This window comes from Aquarana catesbeiana, linkage group LG03 (genome assembly GCF_042186555.1).
Source record: "Aquarana catesbeiana isolate 2022-GZ linkage group LG03, ASM4218655v1, whole genome shotgun sequence".
Lineage (NCBI taxonomy): Eukaryota > Metazoa > Chordata > Amphibia > Anura > Ranidae > Aquarana > Aquarana catesbeiana.
In genome coordinates this window covers 608837871-608850923 of record NC_133326.1, presented here as the reverse complement: position 1 = coordinate 608850923, position 13053 = coordinate 608837871, and the positions used below count along the sequence as shown (strand labels likewise).

At 42.7% G+C, this 13053-nt stretch overlaps 2 protein-coding genes across 3 annotated transcripts in view; one reads left to right on the top strand and one right to left on the bottom strand.

Annotated features, from left to right (window-relative positions):
* LOC141133091 (zinc metalloproteinase-disintegrin-like VAP1) overlaps positions 1 to 3670 on the top strand; it is a 131510-nt gene extending 127840 nt beyond the window's left edge. Inside the window, exons 23-24 of the mRNA XM_073622221.1 lie at positions 2619 to 2672; positions 3382 to 3670. Of these exons, the coding sequence (XP_073478322.1) occupies positions 2619 to 2672; positions 3382 to 3408 (81 nt within the window). The 3' untranslated portion in view covers positions 3409 to 3670. The remainder of the gene's footprint in view (positions 1 to 2618; positions 2673 to 3381) is intronic.
* Positions 3671 to 8704: 5034 nt separating this feature from the next.
* LOC141133090 (zinc metalloproteinase-disintegrin-like VLAIP-A) overlaps positions 8705 to 13053 on the bottom strand; it is a 120232-nt gene continuing 115883 nt past the window's right edge. The window contains exons 14-15 of one of the 2 annotated variants that reach the window (XM_073622220.1): positions 11927 to 12026; positions 8705 to 9150 (exon numbers count right to left, since the gene is read on the bottom strand). In XM_073622220.1, the coding sequence (XP_073478321.1) occupies positions 11952 to 12026 (75 nt within the window). In that variant the 3' untranslated portion in view covers positions 8705 to 9150; positions 11927 to 11951. The remainder of the gene's footprint in view (positions 9151 to 11926; positions 12027 to 13053) is intronic. The other variant, XM_073622219.1, reaches the window with a different exon arrangement.

Genomic DNA, 13053 nt, shown 5'->3' with positions numbered 1-13053 from the left:
GCACCCAAGCAGGCACACTATCGATCTCCAGCTCTGTGTGCCCATTCACACACAAAGCCATGGTTTAAGCCCCGCCCCCTCCATCTCCTGACTGGCTCAAAGGCTGTCATGTCAAAAGCCAATCAGGAGTGCGAGTCCCCAGACAGCCAAGGTTCTCGTGGGCATCACTGGATCGAGATGGGGCTCAGGAAAGTATTAGAGGGGCTAAGGGGGGCTGCTGCACACAGAAGGTTTTTTTTACCTTCATGAACAGAATGCATAGAAACCTTGTGCCTTTACAATAATTTTAAAGCAGGGTAAGCACAGACACAAAGCAGTTCTGAGTAAGTTCTTTAATTACAGATGAATCTCAGGTATACCCTATATAACCAAAAGTATTAGGACACCTGCCTTTACACGCACATTAACTTTAATGGCATCCCAGTCTTAGTCCGTAGGGTTCAATATTGCGTTGTCCCACCCTTTGCAGCTATAAGAGCTTCAACTCCTCTGGGAAGGCTGTGTCTATGGGAATTTTTGACCATTCTTGCACCTTGCACTGGTCCAAATCATTTGGTGGAGGGGGGATTATGGTGTGGAGTTGTTTTTCAGGGGTTGGGCTTGGCCCCTTAGTTCCAGTGAGGGGAACTCTTAAGGCGTCAGCATATCAAGCACATTTTGGACAATTTCCTGCTCTCAACTTTGTGAGAACAGTTTGGGGATGTCGCCCTCCTGTTCCAACATGACTGTGCACCAGTGAATAAAGCAAGGTCCATAAAGACATAGATGAGTGAGTTTGGGGTGTAGGAACTTGGCTGGCTTGCACAGAGTCCTGACCTCAACCCGATAGAACACCTTTGGGGTGAATTAGAGTGGAGACCGCGAGCCAGGCCTTCTCATCCAACATCAGTGCCTGACCTCACAAATGCACTTCTGGAAGAATGGTCAAACATTCCCATAGAGACACTCCTAAACCTTGTGGCCAGCCTTCCCAGAAGAGTTGAAGCTGTTATAGCTGCAAAGGATGGGCCAACTCAATATTGATATTATAATATGTGTATATTTTATAACTTGTATACGATTCTTGCATATATACATATTGCTAATTTTTGGTTTTGTTCTTTTTGATTGATGCGTATGTTCACACTTTTAGTAGATGAGACTTAACAATAAGGTGTTCTTATACACCTATGTATATGGTTGTACACATTGGGTTTTATGATACTGTTTAAATAAAACATTATATATTTTTATAATTACTGTCTATATATTCATACTTCAGTGCACCCATAAAGTCCCATATCTCCCAATTTGTTGTATCTTGTATTTGGAAAACAAGTTTTACTAATGTTTTTAGAATTCTTCAGCCACTGTAGATGCAAAGAATGGCAAAACACATGCTGCTCTGGTTTAGAAGTACTTGTAAAGTGATAGTGGCCGCTTTTGCAGGTTTTTATTTTCTTAACCTGGAGGTTCATCTGTCTTTTTCAAAACACATTAAAGTGGGGTTCCACCCAAAAAAAAAAAATCTACATGAAAAATTAAAAAAAAAAATACAAAAAAACATTTGGATATTTTTTTTTACTTACCTCTAAATGCCTGTTGCTAGGTGGTCCCTCGTAGTCTGCCTCTTCCAGTGCCTGGGCTGGTGACATCACTTCCCCCTCGGCACAGGAAGGGCTCAGCTCTGCTCCCTCCCTCCTGTCAATCATCTGGGACCCATTACAGGTACCAGGTGACTGAGCGGCTAATCACAGCGCGCGGCGCCGCTCTTGCATGCGCAGTGGGTGCCAGGCTGTGAAGCCACAGCCCGGCGCCAACAGTTGCAATGCCGGCGCCGCTGAATGGAGGGGGAGACGAGTGGGGCTTCGATCCCCCCGCATCGCTGGACCCTGGGACAGGTAAGTGTCCAGTTAAAAGTCAGCACCTGCAGTATTTGTAGCTGCTGACTTTTAATTTTTTTTTTTTTTTTTTACTGGACCTCGGGTGGAACTCCTCTTTAAGACTTTGAAAGCAAGGATAATATTTTGTGAAAATTTAGGTTTTTCATTTTGTTTCCTAACCCAGGGTTCCAGCTTGCTAGAAGGTTCTGGGATCTGCCTTCTCTCCAAACAATATTTAGAAGGGTAATCCACTAACTAAAGCCAGTTATGAATGGATCGAAATTCGGCCAGGTCAGCAATAACCAGACAAATTTTGATCCATCTATGGACAGGCTGGTTGTGCAGAAGCTGATCTCTCAATTAAGTTCTGTAGAACCAGTCTGTCAGTTTTTTTTTTTGTTTTATCAGTGCTGCCAGCTATTATCTTTGTATTCTGACAGCGGGGAACTCTCCCCGCTGTCAGAATGCAATAGCTCTGCGGGAGGGATTCCACCATCAACAGGAGAATCAAATCATTTTTTTCCTTCAACCTGCTGATTGAATGCAAAAAAAAAAAATGCATCATCTATCCTGCCTAAGAATATGTACAAAAATACTACTGCATAAAAAAATGTTGTTTCATTAGGACTCTTTCACTGGGGTTGATTGGCATCTAAGTTGTGTCATACACTTGAAAGTAAATATAAAAATGTTTTAAATATACAGTAGGTTTAAGTTCCATGTCATTTATAACGTTCTATTTTTGTTTAATTTTAGGCATATCAGAAGCCAACCAATGTGGTTCCAGCCAGGCCATCAGTTCCACCACAGGTATTCTACTACTCTATTACTATACTCCAGGCTTGTCTCGTACTATTTTGGAAATCAGATAGATTGCTTTAGTCACAACTTTTCAAAGACATAAATGAGCCAGTCAACTTCCTCCAACCCAAACTCGCTCACCCATGTCTTTGAGCTCTGACCTCAACCCGATAGATCACCTTTGGGATGAATTAGAGCGTGGACTGCGAACCAAGTCTTCTCGTCCCACATCACCTCACAAATTCGCTTCTGGAAGAATGGTCAAACATTCCCATAGACTCGCTCCTAAACCTTGTGGACAGCCTTCCCAGAAGAGCTAAGGCTGTTATAGCTGCAAAGGGTGGGTCAAATCAACATTGATCCCTATGGACTAAGACTGGGATGCCATTAAAGTTTGTGTGTGTGTGTAAAGGCAGGTGTCCCAATACTTTTGGTAATATAGTGTATTTTGCCCAGTCATAACTGTGCTGAGTAACCATTTAATTATGGTGGCATATGTAGAAGATGTGAAAGTGCCACAGTACAGATATGTTAACTTCTTTGCAGTCAGGGCAGATACTGTATTCAGGAGAATTAGAAAATCGCTGACTTTATGGATTACATCTACTCATAACATTATATACTGTATATTGCTAAACAGTAATCTGCCTAAAACTATTTACACTGCAATCCTTAAAGGCTTTCTTATATAATATTACCAATTCTCTTTTTTTTTCAGGCAATGAAGCCAAATTACAGACGATAAGAATGATGTACAGCAGAGAATGAAATATGTGGTAACAGCACCATGAAAACTGTAAAGACACATCTTTATTCTGCAGCAATACATATAACTCTTTATTTTTACATTTCTGGAAATCACCAAGATTGTAGTGGCATAGTGTGCTTTTCTTCTTCTATTCTCCACAATTACAGTTAATTTTATTTTATTTTATATTTATATAAATTGTTATTCTTAAAATGTTTACATTTTTATTATAAGTGAATTATATATTTCTACAGAACAATGTATGAGTCTTTTTTATTACATGTTGATGATCAGGGGTAGGCAACCTTTTGAGTGTACCGAAAAATGTTTTCGAAAAAATTGAGCGTGACGATTTTATAACCAAAAAATGTCAACTTCACACTCTCAATCACGAAAAGGATTTTTTATAAAGCAAATGCTGTAAACTACTTTAGTAGTGAGAAATTAACATCCTGCACTCTCACGCCTCAGATCAGCCCCAATTGCTGCACCTTTACATCTAAGATCACTGTCCTCCCTGCAAATCTGTTTCACCACTGTACCCCCCCTGCACATCTGCCCCACCATTGTACTACCCTGCTCATCTGTCCCACCACTGTACCCCCCTGCACATTTGCCTTACCACTGTACTACCCTGCTCATCTGCCCCACTACTATACCCTCCTGCTCATCTGCCCCACCACTGTACCCCCTACCCATCTGCCCCACCAACGTACCCCCTTTCTCATCTGCCCCACCACTGTAACCCCCTACACATCTGTCCCACCACTGTAACCCCCTGTACATCTGCCCCACCTCTGTACCCCCCTGTGCAACTGTCCCACCACTGTAACACCTGTACATCTGCCCCACCATTGTACCATCCTGCTCTTCTGTCCCACCACTGTACTACCCTACTCATCTACCCCACCAATGTTCCCCCTTTTTCATCTGCCCCACCAATATAGCTCCCTACACATCTGCTCCACCGCCGTACCCCCATGCTCTTCTGTCTCACCGCTGAACCATCTTCTCATCTGTACTAACACTTAACTTATCTACTCATCAGCCCCACCATTGTAACCCCCTTTCTCATCTGCAAAACCACCACAGTACCTCCTGCACATCCATCCCACCACTGTACCCCCTACTCATGTGTTCCACCGATGTACCTCCTTTCTCCTCTGCACCCCTCTGCACATCTGCCCCACCTCAGTACCCCCCTGCTCCTCTGCCCCACCACTGTAACCCCTGCTCATCTGCCCCATCACTGTACCCCCTTACTTTTCTGTTCTACCGCTGAATCCCCATCTCATCCCTCCCACCATCGTACCTCCTGCACATCTGCCCCACCACTGTACCCCCTTGCTCTCCTGTCCCACCCCTGTAACCCCCCTGCTCATCTGCCCCATCAATGTGCCCCTTTTCTCATCTGCCCCACCATTGTACCTCCCTGCACATCTGCTTCACTGCCGTATCCCCATGCTCTTCTGTCTCACTACTGAATCACCTTCTCATCTGTCCTAACACTGAACCCATCTGCTTATCTGCCCCACCACTGCAACTCGCTTTCTCATCTGCCCCACCACTGTACTACCCTGCTCATCTGTCCCACCACTGTTCCTCCTGCTCATCTATCCCACCAATACACCTCCTTTCACATGTGCCCCACTGCTCTACCCCCCTGCTTTTCTGTACCACCACTGAACCCCCTTCTCATCTGCCCCAACACTAAACCCCCCTGTTCATCTGGCCCAGTACTGACCCCTCCTGCTCATTTGCCCCAACACTGTACCCCCCTGCTCTTCTGTCCCACTGCTGAACCCCCTTCTCTTCTCTTCCACCACTGTACCTCCCTGCACATCTGCCCCACCATTGTACCCTCCTGGTCTTCTGTTCCACCTCTGAACCCCTCCTGCTCCTTTTCCCCACTGCTGTACCCTCTTCTCGTCTATGATATACGTGATATGCAGAGTGGTGAAAGAAAGCAGAGATAAGAGACATCTACCTGTCCTGGCACACTCATCCAGCTGATCTACCTCTCGCATCCAGCCCACATGCTTGTATGTGATGTATGTGATGTATGTGATGTATGGGATGTATGTGATGTTACATACAAGCATCTGAAATGGATGCGCAATGATGAGCTCAGGTCAGGGGCATTTTCTGAAAGCAGTGGGCCTGTGTGCAGGATCATAAGTTGGGCCCCCCCAGCTGAGAAAAAGTGGCTGGGTGTGATTTTCGTTGCGCTGAATACTGGCTATAGTTTAAAGGGACACAGAGTGTAGGGGTTCAGTAGTTAGTGACGCAAAGGTTCAAGAATAATTTCAACAAAATTCCCAAAAGCTCAACAGTTATTCCACAAACTGTCACCTGATTGTGGTTCTCAATCACAGTGAAATCCCTTCATTCTGAGATTGGTAGTAGCAACCAAGGGAGTCATCTTCCTCCAGATGGTGGGCGAGGCTAGCAGGACTGTGATTGGCTTTAGCAGTGGCCAATGATAGTTGTCCTCCTCCTGGAAACAGGGACTACCCCCCACCAGAACTGCACTCAATCTCTTCCCCATCACAAAAGCTGACAATCGCAGCTACAGCAAAGTTAGAGAACCAAACAATGTTTCCCATCTTTTACAATGTGTGGGTGCACAGTGCCTCCCCCTCAGTGTAGTGCGGCGTGGGGAACTCTGAAATTGAAAAACTCTGAACTCTGAAACTCTGAACTTCCCTGCACTGCTCTGCTGACGGGGAGGGAGCCGAGTGCAAAAGATCCTTTGTGTGCCACTTGCGACACCTGGAGGGTTGCCTACTCCTGTGTTAATCCAAAACTGTAACCAAATTTAACGCCTCGGATTTTGGCAGGGTAAACAATAAGTATCCACTGGGGTTGATTTACTAGGCACTAGGGACTATTCAGTGTGCACATTTCAGTTAACCAATCAAGTGCAAGCAACATTTCTTTTTATTTCCCTTGTACATTTTTGGTATTCAAAGCGACAAAGGTTCACCTTATTTACCATCTAGTTGCCTAGTTGCCTGGCTGTTTCACTGATCCAATGGTTCAGAATTTGTAAGGAACCATTCTGAAACACGAATGCAAATCAGAGGATCTGACTTGACAGCAACAGAATACCTGTATAAAATCCGTGAATTGGAAATTACCAAAGGAACAGAATATAAAAGGTTGTAAACTAGGCCTGGACTGGCATTTTGGCAACTTCTGCATTTTCCAGAAGGGTCGGTATATTTCATTTGTCCCTAGAAGCCTTTTCCTAAATGTAGATGGTAGTTAGTTATGAACCTTAGAAACATTATCTACAATAAAAATGTCAATGGACTGCTTATACTGTCAGGCAACATGTGACAGTCAGAAAATTAGGCTGATTTGCTAAAGGATTTGAGAATGTTCACATTACAAATTAAGTGAATATATGCTTCATTTTTTCAGTCATGTATAGATTAAGTAAAGAAGAATTAGCTTTTTACATGATTGGATTTTGGAAATGAACTTTTACAAAGTGTGTACTGTATCATGTAGTGTTGTACCGATATCGGGGCCAATACTAAGCATTTGCCTGAGTACCTGTCCTCAGGGAAATGCTCTGATACTAAAACCGATACTTTCAAGTCCGTAGACTGTAAGACGCGGTTCACACAGGGACGACTTGTCAGGTGACTTAGCCGCCTGACAAGTCGCGTTCCGTTCTGTACTTTGGAACCGTTCTAATAGGAGCGACTCAAGTCAAGTATTTAATTTTTAATTACAACATTTAATTTGTTTATTTATAAACATGTTCTGTAAAATTTTAGCTCTCTCAACCTTGTGACAAGCAAATGAAAATGTTTTTTGATTTGATTCTTAATGTCCTTTTGAGTTACGTTTCTTTATAATTATAAAGAAATGGTCTAAAAAAACTGTCACATGAGACTAAAAATAGGGATCGGTAATTGGTATCGGAGAAAAAGTATTAGTACTCAAACTCAGTCTTAAAAAAAACTGGTATTGGTGCATCGCTAGTTTCAAGCATTGCTTTAAGCATTGACATACCTCCTTTAGACCATGGTCCATTGGGCCAGTATGGTCACCTCCTAAATAAGCACCCTCTAGAGACAGCTAAACTCTCCAATAAGACATGGTGGTTTCATCCAATGTAGATTTACTATGCAGTACAAGTAATGTTCACTGGTCATTTGAAGTGTAAAGAGGCAATAATCTTCTAAGCTTTTTGCCCACTATGAAGACTGGTAGCTAACTGAGGCAACATGGAGAAGAAGGGAGAGGTCTATCTAAGGACTAAACTAACTAGTCCCCAACATACTGGGAATCTGGATAACAATATTTACAGACATTAAATAACATGCTGTAGTTACACTGAAATGGCACTAGTTGTCAGCACTAAGACGTGATAAATACATACATCAACTCCAGTGCGACTGTAATGGATACACAATAATTGTTTCAGTACAAAATCTATTTTGTGAAAATTCCCACCTCCTTTAGTAAATCTGCCTCAATGTTCCTGCTTCCTAGTAGTAGACAATAGTATGTAGCCCTCTACCTGATACGGTAAAATTCAGTTGTCAATGAGGTAAGATCTGTTCATTTGCTATTTGATACTTAACCTGATTATAGACATCGATCAGCCATAATATTATGACCACCCACCATAACCCTTCAAGGCATGGCCGACACTAGACCTCTAAAGGTATGCTGTGGTAACTGGTAGCAAGCCGTCACTAGCAGATCCTTAAAGCGGAGTTCCACACAAAAATGGAACTTCCGCTTTTTGGAACCCTCCCCCCCCTCCGGTGTCACATTTGGCACCTTTCAGGGGGGAGGGGGGTGCAGATACCTGTCTAAGACAGGTATTTGCACCCACTTCCGGCATAGACTCCCATGGGAGTCTATGCCTCTTCCCGTCCCCACCGCGCTGTCTGCTGGGAACACACAGCTCCCAGCAGAGAGCGGGGACCACTTGGGACGCGCAGCGCGACTCGCGCATGCGCAGTAGGGAACAGGGAAGTGAAGCCGCAACGCTTCACTTCCTGATTCCCTCACCTAGGATGGGGGCGGCAGCTGCCGAGAACCGAGCGGGTTCTCGGCGTCCCCTGCCGACATCGCTGGACCCCGGGACAGGTAAGTGGCCATGTATTAAAAGTCAGCAGCTGCAGTATTTGTAGCTGCTGGCTTTTAATATTTTTTTTTTTTGGCGGTGTGGGTGAACCCCCGCTTTAAAGTATATATTAAGACTCGTAAACATTGTTCAGAGATGCCAGTTGTTGTTCAAGCATAACCCAATCAGACTGCGGTGAGGAAATCATCAGTGTTTGTTTTTTGTTGAAATCATTTTTATTGAATGTAATAAGTATAGTAATGCACAACATATGGTAGAATACAGCTGATGATTGAAGGAAGAGTACAGGCAAATAGTAACAATCAGCTACATATAGAGGAAGTGAGGGGTGCAGTCAGAATTTCTCATACCTCTAATACATTCACAGTCTGTAGACGCCAACTGATTATTTCTATGCAGTACAATTTAACAGTATTCAGTGTTTACCGCCGATGTACAAAGAAATAATTGCTTATAGTATAATAGTCATCAGGAGATAGAAAAGACATAAAAGAAGCTAGTGTAGAGAGAAGTGGGGGGGATTCAAGGGAAAAGGAAATATTCTGTGTTTGTTTCATGAGATTTTCATTATTTTTTTCCAGTTTCCAGCACATCTGTAAAGCTCCATGGAGTTGTCGCCAGTTTATCTAAAAATGAGAAAGTGTATAGACAGAGATCATTACAATGGGCGAAGAATAATGTTAAAGCTAAACTCCAGCCTTGCCTTCAATCTTGCACAGTTATACAGGCTCCTCTCCTGTACTGTGATTACTTACTCTGATTTTACTGCACACTGTGAGCTTCTTACAATGTGCTTTAGAAGCTGCAAAAAGTTAGAAAGAGGCTTCCCTGATTTCTGGGGCCCGGCATTACTGTCCCTGGCCCGCCACTTTGATATATTATATTTCAACCATGGAGGCTCAGCTTTACATATGGGCACTGCCTAAGGTGGTCTGGATGCAAATACAGCCTGCTTAGGAATGACCACTCTTCCAGACTCTTCCCAAGAGGCAGCCCACTACTTGCATCAGGGCTGAGGGCTCTTGAGGGGAATACTGAGGCAGGGTGCTGTGATGTTTAATTATTTTTTTAAGTGATGCTTTTATTTTTTTATTTTTTGGTATTTGTAATATTTGCACATTGTTTTTCATTTTTTTAGGGAAATTTTACAAATTGGATATTTATGTTTTGTTTGTTTTTTTGTAGCTTGCACACATTTCAGGAAATTACAGTGGGGTTGATATACTGAAACTGGAGAGTGCAAAATCTGGTGCAGCTGCTCATGGTAGCCAATCAGCTTCTAACTTCAGATTGTTCATTTAAACTCTGACAATAAAATCTGGAAGTTGATTGGTTTCTATGCAGAGCTGCACCAAATTTTGCACTCTCCAGGTTTTAGGAAATCAACTCTGTATATTGTTTGGTATTGCTAAAGGAGGACAGCACAGTCACCATTTAACTGCTTGCCGACCAGCCACCGCAGTTTTACTGCAGCAGAATGGCACGGCTGGGCGAAACGACGTTACCTTGCGTCGCTTCGCCTTTTGGCCACTAGGGGTGCGCCCGCAGTGTGTGCCCAGAGCCGATGCGAGTGCCCAGCGGGCGGGATGACCGCCGGGCACCCGCGATCGCTCATGACAGAGCGAGAACCGGCATCTGTGTGTGTAAACAGACATCCCGGTTATTTCAAGGGAGTAGAGACAGATCATGTGTTCATACTATGTATGAACACTGATCTCTCTCTCCTCCTAGACAGTCCCATCCCCCCTACAGTTAGAACACACCTAGGAAACACAGTTAACCCCTTGATCGCCCCCTAGTGTTATCCCCTTCCCTGCCAGTGACATTTATACAGTAATCAGTGCATTTTTATAGCACTGATCGCTGTAATAATGTCACTGGTCCCAAAATAGTGTCAAAAGTGTCTGATCTTGTGTCTTTTTCAAAATTGTCACTCTTCTTTTGTTTATAAAAATAAAAACCGCAGAAGTGATCAAATACCACCAAAAGAAAGCTCTATTTGTGAGAAAAAAAGGACTTAATTGTGTTTGGGTACAGCGTCGCATGACCGTGCAATTGTCAGTTCTAAATTAGCAAGTGTGGCTTGGTGCACTGCAATTAAAAAAAAGGATCTTTTTTCCTTGCATTTCTGTGGGTTGGGCATTCTGTGAATGAGTTGCCTGCACACAGTACGCAGGTCACACAAGTGTGAACTTAGCCTTAACCGCTTGTTGACCGAATACTGTACATATACGGCGGCAAGGCAGCTCTCCTGTGCAGAATCACATACCTGTACGCGATCCTGCACTTCCTGGTTTGGGGCGCGCATGCACGTCGCCGGTGACCCGCACCCGCTGTGATTGGACACAGCAGGAGCCAAACAGCAGGTCTGGTGGACTCGCCAATCATTTGGGACAGAAGCAGAACGGCGGTCTGCCTATGTAAACAAGGCAGACTGCCGTTCTGTCAGTAGGAAAGGTAGTGATCCTGTGTTTCTGCAGGAACATAGATCGCCCCTGATGGTAACCTCTTCCCAGCCAGTGTCATTAGTACAGTGACAGTGCATATTTTAAGTACTGATCACTGTATTAGTGTCACTGGTCCCCAAAAAAGTGTCAACATTGTCACTTAGTGTCTGATTTGTCCACCGCAATGTCAGTCCTGCTATAAATCGCTGATTACCACCATTACCACTATAAAAAAAAATCCATAAATATATCCCATAGTTTGTAGACAGTATAACTTTTGCACAAACCAATAAATGCTTATTGGGATTTTTTTTACCAAAAATATGTAGCAGAATACATATTGGGCTAAATTTATGAAGAAATTACATTGTTTACATTTTTTTATTGGATGTGTTTTATAGCAGAAAGTTAAAAAATATAGTTTTTTTTTCAAAATCGGTCTTTTTTTGTTTAGATAGCAAACTATAAAAAACACAGAGGTGATCAAATACCATCAAAAGAAAGCTCTATTTGTGGGAAAAAAAGAATACATACATTTTATTTGGGTACATCGTCGCATGACCGCTCAATTGTCAATTAAAGTAATGCAGTACCGTATCACAAAAAATTGCCTGGTCATAAAGGGAGTAAACCTTCCGGAGCTGAAGTAGTTAAGCAAGCCATACATGGATCGAATTGCAGCTGGTTCAGCAGAGGACTAGCTGAATTTTAATCCACTTCTGTACAACCAGTCAGTTGGAAAATTTCCACACGGAGTATTCTGACGGTGGAGAAATCTCCATGCTTCCAGAATACAATACCTCAGCGGGAGTGATTCCCCATCCACATTGAATGTGTGGATGGGGACTCGAGTCATTTGTTGCTTTCAACCAGAATAAAAAATGAATCATGTATGGGCTGCCTTAATGTAACATAACGTGATTCTAGTATCAAGCACAGTCAGTTTTGTACTTACTGGGCATCACATTTTTCTAACTTTTCTAGACACCAGAGATAGCACATTTGGGATTGGGTTTCTCTTCTTGGCAATAACACTGTCCCGCCTGGTTACACGTCTAAAAATAAAATTAAAAATTTAATTTTTTTTTAAAAAGGTCAACTATAGACAAGAATATTACTATTCAATGACAGAACAAGCACAGAGTCTAATGAAATGCATTATAATTTCCTTACTGTTTAATTGTCTAAATGTAGGAGTCGTTTTTTATTCTTACTTCAATCTTGGCTAGCTTTGTGTAGCTTTAAACTTTGGAGCTTCTTGTAAGACCGCTTATTGCTGCTCTCTCTCCTTGTGCAGGGTGACTGGTCTTGTCTCCGCCCCCTCCTGTAGTTTTCTGCAGGCAGCCTGTAGTGGGTGGAGCTACTAGGCCCTGTTTCCTCCAGGTCAATAATTCAATTGGGCTTAAAAGTGTAAACGTTGTTTACGCAACAAAGTGAAAATTCCCTTTGCAAAGTTAACGTTTCCTTAGATTAATATATACACTGAAGTTGTGTTCACCTTAACCTCCCTGGCGGTATGATTATTTCGGATTTTAGGTGCTGAAAGCGGTACAATTATTTTGCATGGAAATTTGGCGTTTTATATTGTAGGTCTGTAAATCTTAACAATAACACACTTAAATCTGTCCAAACCAGAGTCTAGTAGATATCCCGGGTATGATAAAGTTTGAAACACAAAAACATAAATTATAATATAATAAATAAAAATAAATAATTAAAAAAAATTAAAAAAAATAGTAATAAAATAAATTTCCCCACAATTCACTATCGCTCAATTCTGCAAGTGTTCTAATTTACTATCGCTGTTTTCTAGCTGGTCTAAAGCCACTTTTGACGTAAAGGGACACTTTTTGGTTGCTATGGACAATCTCCAGTTTCCAGGCAGAAAGAACAGTGTATATCATGTAAAACTGCATGCAGGGCATGGGCCAGAGCACTGGGGACAAAAGGGATGTGAAATAATTTCATACAGTACTGTAATCTGTAAGATTACAGTACTGTATGTGTTATGATTTTGACATTTTTTTTAATTTGCCGCCAGGCTCCGCCCCCGTGCGTCGCGCCGCTCGCAGGGAACGGAGC